We start from the raw sequence: 17,845 nt of genomic DNA on the forward strand, positions 1-17,845 counted from the left end.
GTAAGGGTGGCAATCAACCCCATCCCCCGAAAAAATCTCCTCGTAATAAACAAATAATTCTTACTTTTTCACGAAATCAAATGGACATGTATTAGCAGGTTGTCATAAAAAGCAAAAAAAAAAATTTTATGAAAGTTCTGATCGTAAATTGTACCTTAAAAACAATTTGATTCATTTTAAAAAGAGTTGAACTCAATAAAAATACCTTGATATCTTCAAATTATCTCGAAAACTAATCGTTACAAAAATTTTCTTTCAACAGAGATGTAAAGGTATTCGCAAGACCTTTAAAACAAGGTGCCACTCGACCTACTTTCCCTATCTAAATAAGGGTCGTCGGACGCACCCCTCCGAGGGAGTGCGTACCTACTACAAAAAATCTGATTAGTCTGAAAGGTGTCCCCCTTCAATCAGAAATCGACGTGTCCGAGATTTTTTAAAAATCTTACTTTTTATATTCAAAAACGGCTTTGTTAAGTTTTTGTTGTTACACACTGTATGAGGCAGGTCGGGAGGTATAAAGATGAACGTGATTCCCAGAATGCTACATATAGTGTTAGCCAATAGTCTTCTCCGCTCTACACAAGCCTGTTTTGTATAATTGGTAACAGGCACAATTCTGGCCGCGGGCGGAGTAACGCTATTAACACCAGATATAGTCAAGCAAGCCTGTTTCTGTAGACTAAAGAGTCTCTTCCGAGTCGTATGTTCTGAAATCTTCGGTCACCAAACAGTTACTGCGTTTGATAATCAGTCTGACAATCATCACATATATCTAATAGATTTGTTTGGGGCATGTAGGTAAGCCCAAGATTTTTCACAAACCCTTCGACAGGTCCGTGAAGACAATGTGGCTTTATGTGAAACCTTTTCCAAGTGATAATTCCAGGATATTTCATCTCCGCTGCAAATAGAATAACCTTGCCATGGCATATTCTTGGAAAGTAGAGTAAAGTCATAGATTCCTCTTACTAGTAAAGAGGACAATTACAGTTTTGCTGGAGTTCAGAGATATCTGCTCCCTCTGGTAACAACTATAAACATCGTCCATATTTGTTTGGAGGATATTACAGGATACCCTTCCATGTATAGACAGCGATCGATTACACTTCAATTATATGTATTTATAAGCAGATTATTTGGAACATGTCTCACCGTGGATAAGATAATATCAAAATTTAGGGTCTTCAGGTTCACCATAAATGATATAGAAGTGGAAAACCAAAAAGTTTTTCCTATTAAAGATAGGATACATATCTCAGTCATTGTTATCTGCATACATTTGGCTATTGTATTAGACTCCATACATATGCCATATGTACTCTTACTTTAAGTAGGTTCATTGGATGTAGGTGCTGCATATTTGACTCTTGTGATGAGTATTTACCAATGGTTGGGAGATTTATTCGGAATATTTTCTGAAATCTATATCTATACTACATTGATCAATTTGACAATAGACTCCATACATGTAGGTACATCTAACTACCTCTTACATCAATCCGGCACCAAATATCTTGAAATTTGCAATAACAAAATTCTAATGAAAAATAGAGGAGATACTTTAAAAATGTCTTATTGTATGTACAAACATTTTATTTACAATACTCCATAAATCATTGAATGCTACCTATATTTATCCATCATAACAATGAGTTTATCGTAAAGTAATTCTTTGGCGTCTTTTCCCCACATGAAATCCATGTGGTTGAAGTTTTCAAATGGTACCTGGAACTTGCCTAAGGAGTTTGGTAACTTCTGAAGGGTAGAGATGATATCCTGTAAAAAATACACGGGTGCAATATTTTCAATTGTATCTACTACGAAAATATATGGCAGAAATTACTGTTGAAAATTATGTATAAAGGTACAAAAACTTTTTCTCACTCTAAGATAACTGGTACATTTTCATTGTAAAATAATTGTGTTGATTCGATTTTAACAAACAAATAACATTTCAGATTACTGTTGCTCTTCTAAATGAAACTTTTACAGCAGACAAGGATGGGAGAACAACAACATTTAATTACATCGCGGAGAAATGGCAACATTATAATTTTTTGAAGATGCAAAGAGGGGCGAAAGAGGCGAACTAAATGAGCTGTAGGGTCCTACAGCTAATTTATTCATCCATTTTTCATGTGAGAGTAGTTGTTTCGAAAGGGTTTTTTATTCCAGTTTGTATCTTGAATTATTTTGGTTTAAAAATGCATAGTCCTAATCACTTTATCATTAAAAACGAATGATATTGCTGTTGTAAATTATCCCCCGAAAAAACCGCCGCTGGTTTTTGTCAATCGATTATGACTTGGCTCAATTCAACTTGCGTTTTTTGATCGTTCTAGATGTCGCGTCTCTTCGATAAACTTCCAGAGACTTCCCTTTCGACTTCCAGGCACTTCCACTACGATAGATAAACACTACCCCACAGGCAGAAGGAAAAGTCTAGTGTAGTTGAAAGTACGGTACGGAGTACTCTAATGAGGCGATAAACATTTGATTAATTAATGTGAAGTTTTAGTTGAAGTGTTTGTTGAATTATTAGTATAGCAGTGAAATAAAGTTGAGTTAAATTGTACAGGCTAGTTAATTACCATCAAACCCATTGGGAAAATGTAGCATTTCAATCATAGATAGGAATAAATGGTAGGGTAAAAAACTACGTTCATCTTTCGATGGTTATACTTCTTCACTTCTTAACATATAGATTGGGAAAGCATTAAGAATTTAAAATATCCTTGCATATTTTACCATATATAATTACCTCTTCTGTAACCAATATATCCCCAGATCCATAGTAAAGCAAAACTGGATGAGTTACCATAGAAAGGTTATATGGTGCTGGAATAGATTCATTATACTTTTGCATATTGTGTGTTTCATTTCCGTAGTCAAACGGTGAAAAATCTCCTGTAACAAAAATTTGGCAGATAAATTGAAACAATTCAGTTAAAATGTTTTTTCATTATATCTTCAATGTTCTTTGTTTGGTTTCATAACATTGAGTGCATATTGGTTCTCCTTGTTGGTCATCATTGGGATGATAAATTGGGATTTGGAAGAATCTGGATCGGGGCTTCTAAATGACCTGACTTTGAAGGAAACACAATAGAAATAAATAGATACTTTTTGGCAAAATTCACCTCAGTTTTTGAACTGACCTGATCTGATGGATATATTCCTGTGGGAATTTCAAATTCCTCACCCAATTACATGCATTTCATGAATTTTGAAATTGTACATACCTTTGACATACAACTGAAGAGTGTGTTGCATTAAAAACATTGACGTCCCTGCAGGAAAGTATTCGAAACAGGATGGTAAGTAGCTCTGAAAAAGGGTGCACCTGAAATAAATTAACTTACTTTGGTGAACCATTGGGTTATCAAGAGAAAGCTTCGAGTAGACGTCAGTTGGATATAAAAAATTGATTTTGGTCACAGCGACTGGCTGTACGATAGGAATATGTAATATTGAAGATTTTAGACCAGTAAAAATGAACGAAAAAGTGCTGAGCCTACGATATAATGTGCATAGAGTTGAAAATTGGTTCAGTTCTTGAATAAACTGTCCAATGAAATATTTAGTCTCTACTGATTCCGTGTGTGCTACAAAATTTATTGAAGGTCATTTACGGTGAGTGTGACTTTGATGTCAGGAATGAGTCAAATCTTATCATATCATCGATGACATTCATTCTTGTGCTACAATTAGTAGATGAGGATTGTCATGCTACAATTATTAGATAAGGATTCTCATTCCACAATGAGGACACTTATTCTACAATTGGTACATGGATATTCAAGAAGGAGAGGAATGAAGAAACGAAGTTGATATTGAGTTAAATTTATCAGTTTCAATTCTGCCGATAAATAATTCATTTCAATTTTATTATTATCAGTTGTGTTGTTTATTAGTTGATGTAATATTTTTCAATAAAACTGAATTACGATAGATCATGCAGTAAACGTAGGTTCCAAGAATACCATGGTTCATGACATACGTCATACGTCTTCCTCAACTTTTGAATTGGCGATTCGCGCTATAACTCTCCACATATTTTTACTTGTAACATGTATCGTTAATGAGGAAAATTATCATTCATAATATTGTTTTCAAGACCTGTATCAAGTCAATTTTCAGCTCTATGCGAATTATCGTAAATCAAATTGTCTAATTTGACTGGATTATGACTGTATCACATCACCAATTGAAGTCCTAGGAAGAAAAAATTGTAATGCTTTCATACATAAAAAATTCCGAGGTGTGTCTTCTAGAAGCTACTCATGTATAACCCTTGATATGAGGTTATTTCACAAGTTTTGTCATGTCATGTGTTTTTGTAACTTCATATCTCAATACAGTTATACAGGACAGGGATTTGAGGATTCTGGTGGAGATTGACCCCTTCATAAACGGTGGGTGGGCAAGCGGAATAACTGAGAGCTCCCATGCGATTTTTGATACTTTAAAACAGTGGTCGCCAACCTCTTCAATGTGTTGAGCTACTTTGTTAATTTTGGAATAAACAGCGAGCTACCCACACGGAAGCCACGTAACGCAACGTAAATGAAATAATCCACAGTTAATTTATCATTATATGTATTTATTTTACTATTTAACTGGTAATACATAATACATAGGTACTAATAATAAACTAATAACAAAATAACTAATATTACTAATACGTACTTGTTCATAGCTACATTCCTAGTCGGTTCATCGCGTTGTTTGAAAAATTGAACTATGCCAGATAGGACATCATTAAAACGTTTCAGCACCCGTCCTCTACTTAACCATCGGACTTCAGAGTGAAGGAGTAGGTCCCCGTATTGACAGTCAACTTCATCGGCCAAGGTTCTGAATAATCTTCTTTGTAACGCTTGAGCTCTAATCTTGTTCACAATTTTTACCACCAGTTTCATAACGTTTGTTTAGTTTCAGGAAATTTCCTCATAATGCTTGCTGATGGATAATGCAGTGGTAACAGAGAAATTGCGGAAAAGTTTCATCTTTACGACATAACGCCACCAAACCCTTATCACAACCCACCATAGCTGGAGCGCCATCGGTTGTCAAGCCTACCATTTTCGATATTGGAATTTTCTCGGAAGAAATAATATTTTTTAAATGAGAAAACAACTCATGTCCAGTAGTGTGTCCTTTCAGTGGAATGAACCTCAAAAGATCTTCTTTAATCGTAAAATCACTAAAAACCATCCTGACGAACACGGCCATCTGGGCAGTGTCAACGACATCTGTTGATTCATCCAGTTGAAGTGAAAAATAAACACAGTTATCTAAGTCAGTTCTTAACTGAAAAATATCATTGCTCATTACTTCTACACGTCTCATCATTGTATTAGCAGAAAGTTGCATATATTTTATAGCTGAAACTATCTCGTCTTTATTTCTAAAGTTGGCAAATAACGAATCAGCAGCTTCTAAAACGCCTGTTTTATCATTTCCCTGTCTTCATAAGGTTTGTCTTTTTGTGCAATCATCTGGGACATACGGTAAGATGCTTCAGTTGCAGCCTTATTTTTGACGACTGTTCTTAAAAATATTGATTGTTGTCCAATTAACTGCTCTTTAAACTGTTTCAGTTTTTCCTTTCTGGCGGCAGATTGTAGTGGGAATGATTTTTCAAAATTAGAATGTACAGTTTTATGATGTCTCTTAATATTTCCTTTTTTAGCAACGGAGACCGAAGTATTACATAACAAACACACATTTTTATCTTTAACTTCTGTAAAAAAGTATTGTTCTTCCCATTCCGAATGAAAGTGGTATGTCTTTACCTTCTTACAACTGCTTGCCATAATATTATTTTTGTTGTTCTCTACTAACCCAACCGCTGGACGTTGGTTACGCGTTCAGTTTTAAACTAAGCGCAATGTCGCCGCGCCGTGCGTATTTATCCCGTTCAAAGCAATCCAGATCGTTCTCGAACACTAACGCGCTGGTCCGGCTGGTCGGTTCTAGCCGATTCTAGCTTGATGGCGTCAGCGGCAGATCGCTCACCGCAACGTTGCCGCTGTTTATGTTTAATATTATGACAATTAGATTTTATTGTGGAATTTTCGGAAGCTTCTCTGATTTTTGCAGTTTGTAATTTTTAAATTAAAATCGTTGTGAGAGCTACCAGAATTGCCTCCGCGAGCTACCGGTAGCTCGCGATCGACAGGTTGGCGACCACTGGTTTAAAACATATCTATTGGAAAGGTTAAGAAGCTCGAAAAGTGGGTTCCCCACGATTTGAATGGTCCACAAAAATTGTCATGTTTAAAAGTCTGTTCTGCTTTGGTTTTGTACAACCAAATCCTTCCTTTTTTGGATCGGATCATCATGTGTGATGAAAAGTGGATCATCAACGACAACATGAGATGTTCAGGATAGTGGTTCAGGTATGGTGGTCAGGGGCTGGTGTGATTCATTTTCTGCAACCGGATCAAATCATCACAGCAGAGTCTTATCGTGAGAAATCCACGAACTGTATCGAAAATTGCAACAACAGCATCCGGCACTGGGCAACAGAAAAGGTATGATCCTGCTCCACGACAACGCCTGTCCGCACGACCTCTCGCCGACCGAGTACCATTTCTTCAAGCACTCCGATAACTTTCTCACGGGTAGAACCTTCACCAATCAGGACCAGCCAAAAACGGCCTTCGTCGACTTTATTGAATCCCGAGCACATGGCAGAAGTGTAGTGATTCAAATGGCGCTTATTTCGATTCAATTTAATTATTATTCACTGAGATATTACAGTTTGAAGTAGACTCATTGAAATGGACAAAACTTTTGAAAAAAACATGAAAAACACATAGTATATTAACCAACTTCATAATACCATTATTATCTTTCAGAAAAATATTATCAAGCTTTTATATATCTAAAGAAATAGTTTTAGAGGTGAACATCTATGAGTGATGAGAAATTGAACGTATCTTTAGTATCAATCAGTTTTCTTCAATGTCTGTATGACTGTCAGTAAAAATAATCTCCAAGTTGCAGTGTAACTCTTTCAGAAAAGATCATTTTTGTAATTTCTCACTTTTTGACTGAATTGTTTCATGAATAGTATTTCAAATCTCGAAAAGAGCAGTCTGAATGAATAAGTATCTGAACTGTACTTATTCTTTTTTTTCAATTTGCTCGTCCCGTTTTATTTTTTTACCTTAAACTGATTCATCTATCAAAATCAGATGTTTTTTTTCAAAATTCATTGAGAATAACAGAAATGTCAACAATTTTGTTTTTCTACATATCATCTAATTACCGTATTGAATTGAGAATTTTTCTGGCCGACAACTGTGAAAACTGCTTTCAAACATAATCGTTGGAATATCATCCCATCTTCACAAATCATTTGCATCATTCGTGAAAAAAATGGTCTTCTCGGAAAACAGTTGTAAATTCCATTAGACATAGCTGTTTCCTAGAACAGATGGAAAATTAAATTTATTTTTCAAAAATAAACTTATCAAATAAATACTTTTGAAAAAATGTTGAGTTATAGACAGAACATCAATATCTCCAGAAAAAGTCGGCGTATAGTGAACTTCATATTTTTATTAACGAGATAGTCGCTTTTGAGAAGAAAATTTCATCAAAAATATTTTTTAATTCGATCAGTATGAGGTCAATACTTTCTTTAATTCATTTCCTATCCTCCAGTAGTTTTTAAACACTAACGAAAATGAATATGAAAAACACATTTTTGAATGAAAAATAAACAGTAAAGAAACCTTGACCCAATCAAAAAGAAAATGATGAACTATTCATAGAGACTTGCGGCGGTCATTTGTCTCATGAATAGGAGAAAATTGAAAAAAATACAATATATAGACTTTTTTTAAGACTTTCCCTACACCAGAACTGAAACACTCTTCAAGGCGCGCAGTTGGCATTACCAGGAGATGAACTTACACTTTCAGTATCAAATATATCCCAAGAGAGTAAGAAAAAAAGAAATTGAGATCAACCCCACTGCTTTCATATTTTTCCATTGCTATAACAGTTCAGGAAATATTTAATAAAAAAAATTGAGCATTGAAACACTTCAAATAATTCGTTAACGTGAGTTGCCTCAAAACAAACATCAAAAACTTTCTGTTACTCAAAAATAGGAAAATTTAATTTTGATGCTATTCATAAAATAGGAGTAATTTTCTGCATATGTGCTGGTAGATGGTGCAATAATCTAATTTCGTCACATTTTATTCTCTCCAAGTGACATTTCATTGTTAGATTTCCACTGAACAGTTTATATAACCATAACACGTGTTCTCATAATGTAGTGATGCTTGAATACGTTATGGATTTTGTTGAAAAATCGATCAATTCCATCATATTTCATTTTCTTGGTCCCCTCAAGAATATTTTTCATGTGAACGTGTGCAATGGGCCACACCAGGCCACCATGTCATCATGAACTGTCAATATTCATTGATTATTTTCTTTGAGAAATGGTTCTTATGGAGATTCTGTGAAACATGTTCTTCCTTACTAATCAGTAGAGAATTGTCCTGAAAATCTAGAGAAGAAAATTGGATTGGATAATTTAGGAAACACTTGCTACATAAATAGCATTTTACAAGTGTTGTTCATGATGAAGAATTTCAAGAACGAGGTTTTAATGATGAACGAGAACGGGAATGTTTTCTACTTATTCATCAAACTCAAACACCTGTTTGTCCTGAAGTCTTTGAAGTCCAATAGATACTCGTTAGGACAACAAGAGAATTGTTCCGAATTCACGGGGTTCTTGTTGAATACTCTTCGTGAGCAAAACAATAGCAAAATCAATACTCCTGACCACTCTAGATTGAATGATTTAGTACAGTCCTTCTCGTCTTGTGGTTGTAAATCTTTTGCTGGAAAAATCCTCACTTGTTTACTTTGTAGTAAATGTTCAAGAGGTAGCGAAAACTTATGTGAATTTCTGGAACTTCACCTAGCGTTTTCTAATACGACTAATAACCAGTCCGGGCAAAGGTTTTTGTTGAATCATCTGAAAATGGAATTTTTAACAGGTGATGATCGACTTTATTGCCAAACATGTGCCAAACTAACTGACTGTTATAAGGAAACAAGTATAGCTGAGGCACCAGTCAATCTAATAATAAGACTGATGATCTTCAAACAAGACTCAACCTCTGACGGAAGCAAGACACTCTTTCGAAGGTTCGAAATAGATGAACATTTTAATCTAGCAGACCACTATTATAATATTCATGCAGTCATTGTTCACTGTGGTTCTGGCGTTGAATTTGGTCATTATTACGCCTTGGTCAAAGACGAAACGGACTGGTTTAAGTTTGACGATAGTCGTGTCACGAAGTGTTCTGGCGATGTATCGAATCTATTGGAGCCTCTGGAGACATCCTACATTTTGTTTTATGAGAGAGAGAACATTGGCAGATCAAGACCTTCAGATGATGAGGTGCTGCAGGTTTTTCCGGGTTTTCCTGCAGCTGAAAAAGCAAATGCGCCACTGGAAGTCGCCCCGGAGCGCTAATTCATTTTCATTGTTTTTTTATTTTTATCGTTGTTTTGTAAAAACTAACATTGAAATGGTTTTTCTTTGATTCAATCGATATTCTATAAAGAAAAAAATGGGACCTGAATCTCCATATTGTGTTTCATATTTACTCACCATAACAGATAGTCCAGGAAATATCAGCATTTTCTGTGCCAGTGTTATCGAGTGATTAACATACACTAGAGGCGCAAGAGAGAGATGCAATTTGATTTTTTTGTTATACTCTGGCATCGCCGAACATAAAATGAATCCAGCTGTTGATCCAACTGAGTGTCCCAAAAAATAAAGTTCCTGTTGTTTGGTTTTGTTGAGGATGTAGTCGAAAATTGCAGGATAGTCTTGAACACCTATTTCGTGAAGACTGAAATTGAAGGATATAAAATTAATATTTGAATTTTGAAATTTGACAGTTGATAATGATCATCATGGCGAAACAACATCTGTCAAATCAGTTGTCATTTATTCAGTCTGTTCTGCCAAATAACAACAAGAGCAAATAATAAAATTGTTTTATCAAAATGGGTGTTCTGTTTGGGCAACGTACCGCGCGCTTAGTCCATTTTACGGTCGTCATAATCATTCTACCAAGAGGAGTACTCGCAATGAGGTGGATAAATTTGACGCGAACGTCAAAGAAACGCAAGATCTGCCAAAAACATCACCGCTCTCTGTGAGAGTGTCCAGAAGAATCAGAGGCGATTTCGCGTCACTGACAAGAATTTGACTTTTCGCAGACCAAACAAACGTTGCATCGTGACTTGGACCTGATCTCAAACACAATACAACTGACCCAGGAACTGAAGGTTAACGTCAATAGACAACGACGTGTGTTCGCTGAATGAGCTCTGCAACAGCTGACCCTAAAAATCATCTTCAGCGATGAGGCTCATTTCTGGATGAATGGGTACGGGAACAAACAAAATTGTCGAATTTGGGACGATACCATTCCACATGAAAGACCCCATATTAGGTAAGATCCTGATTATTATGACGAGGTGGACTATGAAATCGTTCACAGCAGAAAAAATTAGTGATAACTTGTTTCGAATCCTATAGCTTCCTCAAGAAGGATTTTGTTTGAGAAAGCTATTGAATAGCAAAACACGAGTCGTGACATTGTAAATCTTCTGTAATGGAAATCAGACTATGTCTTATTAGTATGTTTCGATATAAATTGCCATCATGTTTCGGTCAGTTACATTCACTCGATCACTCAAGGTGAAGAGATACATCACAGGAAAAGTGAAATATCTGGAGAAGATAGGTTGAGTTAGGTTAGGTCCAAAGTGAGGGGGTCTATCCGACCCTCCACCGCAACCCACAGGGTTTATTGTGGCCCACACCTATTTACACTAAGAAGGCCTAGACATCGTAGTTCATCCTAACTGTAGTCCAACAACTGTTTGTATCAAGCTTCGAAGGGTGAATAAACGCCTTGGACTGAGCCACTCCTGGAACATTCTGCCAGAAGTCCATAAATCTTCCTGCCATCCAGGTGTTCAATCTTTGTTTAGCAAAGCCTAAAGTGATGCCAATGACTGGTTCTGGTCCAATCTGGGAAAGTTACTAGATCTCAAATTGGCATAAAAACAACATGCAGGAAGAGTGAAAAGAAAAGTGAATGTATTACTGTTGCTGACCAGATTCACTTGCGAAAAGACGTGAGAGCTGAAAACAGACATACTCGTAATGTATTGGCTTTACACCATGATAACATATATGCTGGTGGCCAAAGATGAAGCAAACAACCACGAATTAAGCAGCGTGCAAATACGTGCATGCTAGGGAATTACTAGTTTACATTTCGTAACGATAAAGCAAGAAATGATGAGCCAATTCAGATTAGATTGGAATATTCACCGACTCACACGTGATCCGACAAAACAGAAATTTCGGAATATGTGGGGGAACGAATATCTAGCATATTTTCAGACCACAGCACATCGAAATCATGTTTGATATAAACTTCGCGAAGAAAACCTGCTTAGCAGAGACAATTGGTATACAGACGAACTGAAAATGTACACGTAGAAATATTCATTTCAGTTACCCGATTGGTTAGTATACTATTGTATATCATGCCCGAAAGAATATAACGCGGCCGCCACTGGTAACCATAAACCAAACGTGACGTAGCTAAGAGCGCGCGAATGCACAATGTTCCCTGCCGCTCTAGAATCAGCGAGAATAGTGCCACCGATTTCGAGGGAACTTCGGCGAAATTTCTACGGTATTCGATTACGATATTCAAACGCTAGCCATGAGCATATCGAGACAGTCAAATGGAAGCTACAATGTGGTACACGAAGTGATCTAGTAAGGCGAGAGACATTCGAATAATAGTTGAAGTTTTAGTTGAAGTGTTTGTTGTATTTGAAGTGAAATAAAGTTAAGTTTGATTATTCAGTGTAGTCAAGTATTGGTCAACCAACGGGGGGAAACGTAACAATACATTAGCCTCCGAAATGGGAGTGTATGCATAATAATTTGAGGCCTGAACGTAATAAGCGGATTTATATTTTTAAAGACAGCCAGGATGCACTTGGAGCATTGATGAACCAAATCTGATATAATAAATGAAAGCAAAGCTTATTGTTAAATCATCTGAAAATGGAATTTTTAACAGGTGATGATCTACTGTATTGTCAAACATGCGCCAAACTAACTGACTGTTATAAGGAAACAAGTATAGCTGAGGCACCAGTCAATCTAATAATAACACTGATGATTTTCAAACAAGACTCAATCTCTAATGGAAGCAAGAAACTCTTTGGAAGGTTCGAAATAGATGAACATTTCAACCTAGCAGACCACTATTATAATATTCATGCAGTCATTGTTCACTGTGGTTGTGGCGTTGAATTTGGTCATTATTACGCCTTGGTCAAAGACGAAACGGACTGGTTTAAGTTTGACGATAGTCGTGTCACGAAGTGTTCTGGCGATGCATTGAATTTATTGGAGCCTCTGGAGACACCCTACATGTTGTTTTATAAGAGAGAGGACATTGTTAGATCAAGATCTTCAGATGATGTGGTGCTGCAGGTTTTTCCGGGTTTTCCTGCAGCTGAAAAAGCAAATGCGCCACTGGAATCAATGAAGTCGCCCCGGATCGCCAATTAATTTTTATTGTTGTTTTTATTTTATTTTTATCGTTGTTTTAATAAAATTTCTCACAAAAAAAAAATTCTATTATGAACCGCGGTTTCATTTCTATGTATCTTCAACATAATGAATTGTGTTTACACGTAGATGAAAGTATAATATGGCATTCAGTCGATATACTTACGTGAAATCCCAAAACTGAAGATCTTTCGTTGAATCCATAGTTTTATGTTTTCTGGAATATACGTTTCCTCTCATATTACTCAGCCACACATCATATCCAGCATCTGCCAAAGTGTATGCTGAAAGTGAAAAATGAATTAGTAGCTTGTTATACTTTCAACAATTATATGCTCGTATTTTCTAATTTGGAAATTTCTCACGGTTTATGTTAATTTTTCTATGAAATCAATAACTAATGATATATTGAGGCTATTTTTCAGAAGAGATTTTTTTATTATCACGATTTTAGTAGCTCCACTTGTATGTTTGTTCGTGACCGATTCTTTTGAACTTGATTTTTACTAATTTTAAACTAACAGATGTATTTTAAACTTTGTACACTTATCAAGAATCTGGACAATACAATAATTTCATAAGTTTATTTCATTATCCTGGTCAGGATCGCCAGGATAAGTCATATGACTTATTATCGATGTTGAACACAATCTTAAATTAGTGTGTTATTTAGTTTTTTAAACTATTATTTATTGAGAAAAAATCTTTCATGCTTTTAGGCAAACGAATTGATCACACTAAAAGTTCAAGGATGGAAGGTTGAAATTATCACGAAACAAAAATTATAATGATTTGTTCCATCATTATAATAATGATTACTTTATCCCACAACATGAAAAGAAATAAACCAAATGAAAAAATTACTCTGACATTCAATACTGTTAAGCTTGACAAATTCTGTATGAATTACAACTAATTTGTAACCATTCTAGCAGTCATGTACGTGCAGATTCTGAGATATGTGCTTATGAGCATATATCTTTGCGATGATAATTCTTCACTTAACCTCGTTGCATGAAAGCAAAAAGTTCAATATTCCTTGAAATGTTGAACGTGAACACATGGGAAATTATGTAAGGTTCGCAAATAACAATAGAATTCATTTGAAGTTTCTATTGGAATGAAACCACGATTTATTCATTAACTTGTCAAATAAACATGTTCAATGAATGCCTATACAATGAATACCTATACAAGGCGAAATAATATCTGACTTTTAATATAATTTTCCAATTGTTAGATACTTGTGTTGGCTGATTGTTCGATTATTTCAATATCTTATATAATTTGATGTTTTTTGAGTACCTGCATCAGTATGGAATTCGGGAGATGAAAATGTTCAACGGTCCATCTCAAAACAGACTTACCTCGGGGTTGAACATCGTCCCTCACAAGAGGTAACCTCAGTGAGAAACTTTTTTCCTGGCAAGTATCAGCCCAGTAAAACAAAGCTACTGCTATAAATATGGTTGTAGTCCTGATATTCCTTAAGTACTTTGATGTAGTGAAATGGACTGGGAATGAGTTGTACCAAGTCATCTCTATCCTAAATATTGCGTTTTACGGTTATACTTTCTTCGACAACAGGGAGGTCGTGGACTTTTAAGTTTGGCAGGTTTACGTGACAGAATGGTACTGGATGAAAACAGTCATCAGAAGTTCTGATCTCTTTCTCTGCATAGTCAGCGACCATGAGAGAGCAGGGAGAGCAGCATTTGTCTTTATGGCAAGTGTCCGAGCAACTGATGACACTAAACGAGATGATCCCTTAGTTGAGACCCCTTCAGCAAAAGGCTCACATAAAAGCCGCAGAAATCACTTCACACCTGCGGCAACAACACAATGATGAGCCCATGTATGGGTCCTCTTCAAAAATATTCGGCGGCTTATCAAAGCACCTGATGTGTGCTTTCCTCAGATCGAGTGAATTTCATTCAATATTGAGGGATTCATTATAGCCTGCTAGGCTATTCTTTTCTTTTGGTATTTCAACTTTGAAAACTTTGGAAGCATTCAGTTCCTAATTCCAATAATAACTGAATTGAATACTCTTTGAAAGTAACAGTTTTTTGATCTACTGTGCTCTATTCCTCTAGAATGAACAAACGGATGGAATCACTTTTCATCATAATCACAATCACAATTTTGCATCGTTTATGACAAGATTCGAATGGATCTTCAGCGATACAAATCCCATATGATTCGCTACTTTCGCACAGGCACCGCTCTTAGAACCAACATAAAACGAACCCACATACAAAATTTCAGCCTCCGAAAATATAGGGGTACGAAGAAACAGTGATGAAGAGGTAGTTTTCATATGTAAACGCCCCCTTTTCCCCCACGGCGCATCTAAGACCTTCCTTAGCTTCCTAGGAACATTCCAGTACGGAGAAACAGGGATGAATGAGTATAGATGAGATTTTGTATGAGCGATTTTTATGACCAGTTATGAACTATGACATTTTCGAAGACCGAATCTACTTACGCAAGTCAAAATCTGGCCCTCTGAAAAGAAAAGCATCAGACGAAGCAACTAGCCCATGCTGGAATAGAGCTACAGGTCGGTTCAATGTTTTCCAATGTTTTTTTTTGATTCCATGAGGAATTCGGTGCAACGTTAGAATGTATCCGGATCCTGATATAACGTCGTGAGATTCGAAGGGGTAACCATATCCTTCTACTAAGTTGCGCTGTAAAATAGAAATAAAAAATGTATAATCGAAAAAACTTATTATGGCAATGCCAGGGAATAAAAGTTTATCTGACCTATGAAGTGAATTGAATAAACGAAAAAAAAAAGCAAAGTATGACAATTCTGTAGAGTAGGGAGGGTGAGTGTAAGCCCACAGCACTTAGGCCACATGTGAACCATTACATCCTCCCGAGGAGTTGTCCTCCTAGGTCATCGTCCATCCTGTCCTTTCCAGGAAGGTGGACAGGCCACTGGGAGACATCTCCTTTATATCGGCAGGTGTAGGCCAAGACTCACCGAACACACACTATCTTATTGACGATAACTCCAGGCACTAGCGTTGGACATGCCTGACAGTCTCATCTTCCTGTTCACACATTCTGCATAAAGGTGTGTCAGCTAGCCCCATATTAGGAAGTTTTTCCTTAGTTGACAGTGGCCAGTCAGAAATTCTACTGTTAAGCGTAGATTTTTCCTGGTCATCGCCAGATATTTCTTCGGCGCCAGCTTCTCAGGGTTGCCCAGGGTGATCCTGGCAAGATTGCATCTTTTGATTCCATCCCATCTCTTTAGGGATTGAGCATGGGTGTAACATTTGGCTGGTTCCACAATTGTCGAAGTCACCAGGCCGTAGGACCCACTGTGTCCTAAAATTCTTAGTTCAGCCGCTTCCTTGGCTAAAGAGTCAGCAATGCGATTACCTTTACTCCTGTCGTGGCCTTTAACCCAACTCAGGATAATGTTTTGGCTAAATCTTGGTGGCACTCTAGTACTAGCCCTGAGGTAACACGTTGTCTGTTCAAGGCTAATAGGGCTTGTCTGCTGTCAGTGTAGATTGTTATGTTTTTGCCAGTTCCTGGTTATTTCTTTTGTGGTGATTAGGATACCAGCCAGTTCTGTTTGGACCACACTGGTTTTTTTTTCCATTCACCAGTCAATCCTTAGGCTCATAGATCTGGAGTACACTCCACATCCTTAGCCTTCTTTGGTTTTTGAGCTGTCTGTATATATGCGTATTTGTAAAGTATGACAATTAAATTATGAGTTAACTCCGTTACTGAAAATATTATTAAGAATATGAATTGCCAATTATTAAAAGAAAGTAAGTTATAGTTTTTCAAAGTTTTCGAGACTTTCCAATTGTTTTATTGTACATGCACGTTAGTCAAGTCATATTAGCTATCGCTAATGATACAAGTCAATCAATCATGCTTTATTGTCCAAGAAATCCTCATTGACAAAGCTAGTGAAACTTTATGAATTCAACAATGTGGGAGTTTAAAAATAAAAGTAATAAAATTATGATATACAGTGAACAATCATTATAGGGTTAAAAAATGTACATATACGAATACACATAAATAAAACAGTATATAAACCATTACAGATAATAAATAAATAAATCATTACAGATATGTAAGCATCTGAAATACTAAGAGTTAAGATACATGATAAATACGTAATCTTCCTTTGAGTCATAGTAGGCTTTTTGCAGACGTTAAAAATTGCTATTGTCCTATAGCACATTGAAAGGTGGTTATATATTTTATTGCTCTTATATTGTACTCTGAGTATGTTTTTCAAGTAAATTGAGAGATTTTTTGTCAATAATTTCTGAAAAAATGTGAAAATGGAATGAATATGAGGCTCATGCACAAATAAAAACATTGAAGTCGATGAAAACCATGGGACAGTAACAACTAAAATCACACATTAAAATAGTTAAAATATCGAATAGATACTCATCTCATCTGCTATATCTTTGAACTGTCACGATTTTATAGTGGCGTATTCAAATAACAAAATAGTATATTTTTTATTTCGATTTCAGATTTTCTGATTCTATATTTTATTATACCTTTCCGTACTCATCTAGTTTATTATTCACTGCATCCGTTGTTTCATATGGATATATTTTCCATTCAACAAATAGAATTTCAGTCAACTTATCTAACATCCCTCGTAAGATTAATCGAGGTAAAACTTAGTAGACTTTCATTCAAAACAAATTATATTATCTTGAGAATGAGATGTTAATTCGTTTTCGTAACGATGCAAGGTATTGAAATTTTAGAAATTCAAAACATTACCGTTTTCAAATTCTTTACGCTGATTCCTCAGGTGATGCGTGAAAGAAGGAGGACAGTGTGAATTCCTTGAAGCGCTATCAAAAAATTTACTCAGTGGAAACGCTGATTCATTGTTATTTACACCTACTAACCGAATTGGGTTTCCAAATGAATTTCTCGATTCGGAGGGGAAAAGCAGAATGTGTGAAAATAATTCTTACCATCATTACTACTGATTGCATCGACGAGAAAGTTATTTTTTATGTTTCTGTTCATTTGTCTAATTAGTAATTATTGGTGAAATTTGCTACTAAATGACCAACCTGATAGAGATACAAAAACTCTGCGAATCAATGTCCATAAAATGAAATTAGCAACATTTGTAAATTAGTACCTAAATCTCAAGAAACA

The 17,845-nt window shown here is 35.9% G+C and overlaps 1 protein-coding gene across 3 annotated transcripts in view; it reads right to left on the reverse strand.

Annotated features, from left to right (window-relative positions):
* Positions 1-1,560: 1,560 nt before the first annotated feature.
* The window catches only part of LOC111503859 (lipase 1), a 36,973-nt gene continuing 20,688 nt past the window's right edge, over positions 1,561-17,845 (reverse strand). For 2 of the 3 annotated variants that reach the window (XM_023158280.2, XM_023158281.2), the window contains exons 2-8: positions 15,159-15,363; positions 12,837-12,954; positions 9,662-9,908; positions 7,283-7,441; positions 3,246-3,330; positions 2,765-2,910; positions 1,561-1,779 (exon numbers count right to left, since the gene is read on the reverse strand). In XM_023158280.2, coding sequence (XP_023014048.2) covers positions 1,627-1,779; positions 2,765-2,910; positions 3,246-3,330; positions 7,283-7,441; positions 9,662-9,908; positions 12,837-12,954; positions 15,159-15,363 — 1,113 coding nt within the window. In that variant the 3' untranslated portion in view covers positions 1,561-1,626. Of the gene's footprint in view, positions 1,780-2,764; positions 2,911-3,245; positions 3,347-7,282; positions 7,442-9,661; positions 9,909-12,836; positions 12,955-15,158; positions 15,364-17,845 lie in introns of all 3 variants that reach the window. The other variant, XR_012467450.1, reaches the window with a different exon arrangement.

Source organism: Leptinotarsa decemlineata, unplaced genomic scaffold, assembly GCF_025532065.1.
Source record: "Leptinotarsa decemlineata unplaced genomic scaffold, Ldec_3_MD MMD2_tig00026336_RagTag_RagTag, whole genome shotgun sequence".
Taxonomy (NCBI): domain Eukaryota; kingdom Metazoa; phylum Arthropoda; class Insecta; order Coleoptera; family Chrysomelidae; genus Leptinotarsa; species Leptinotarsa decemlineata.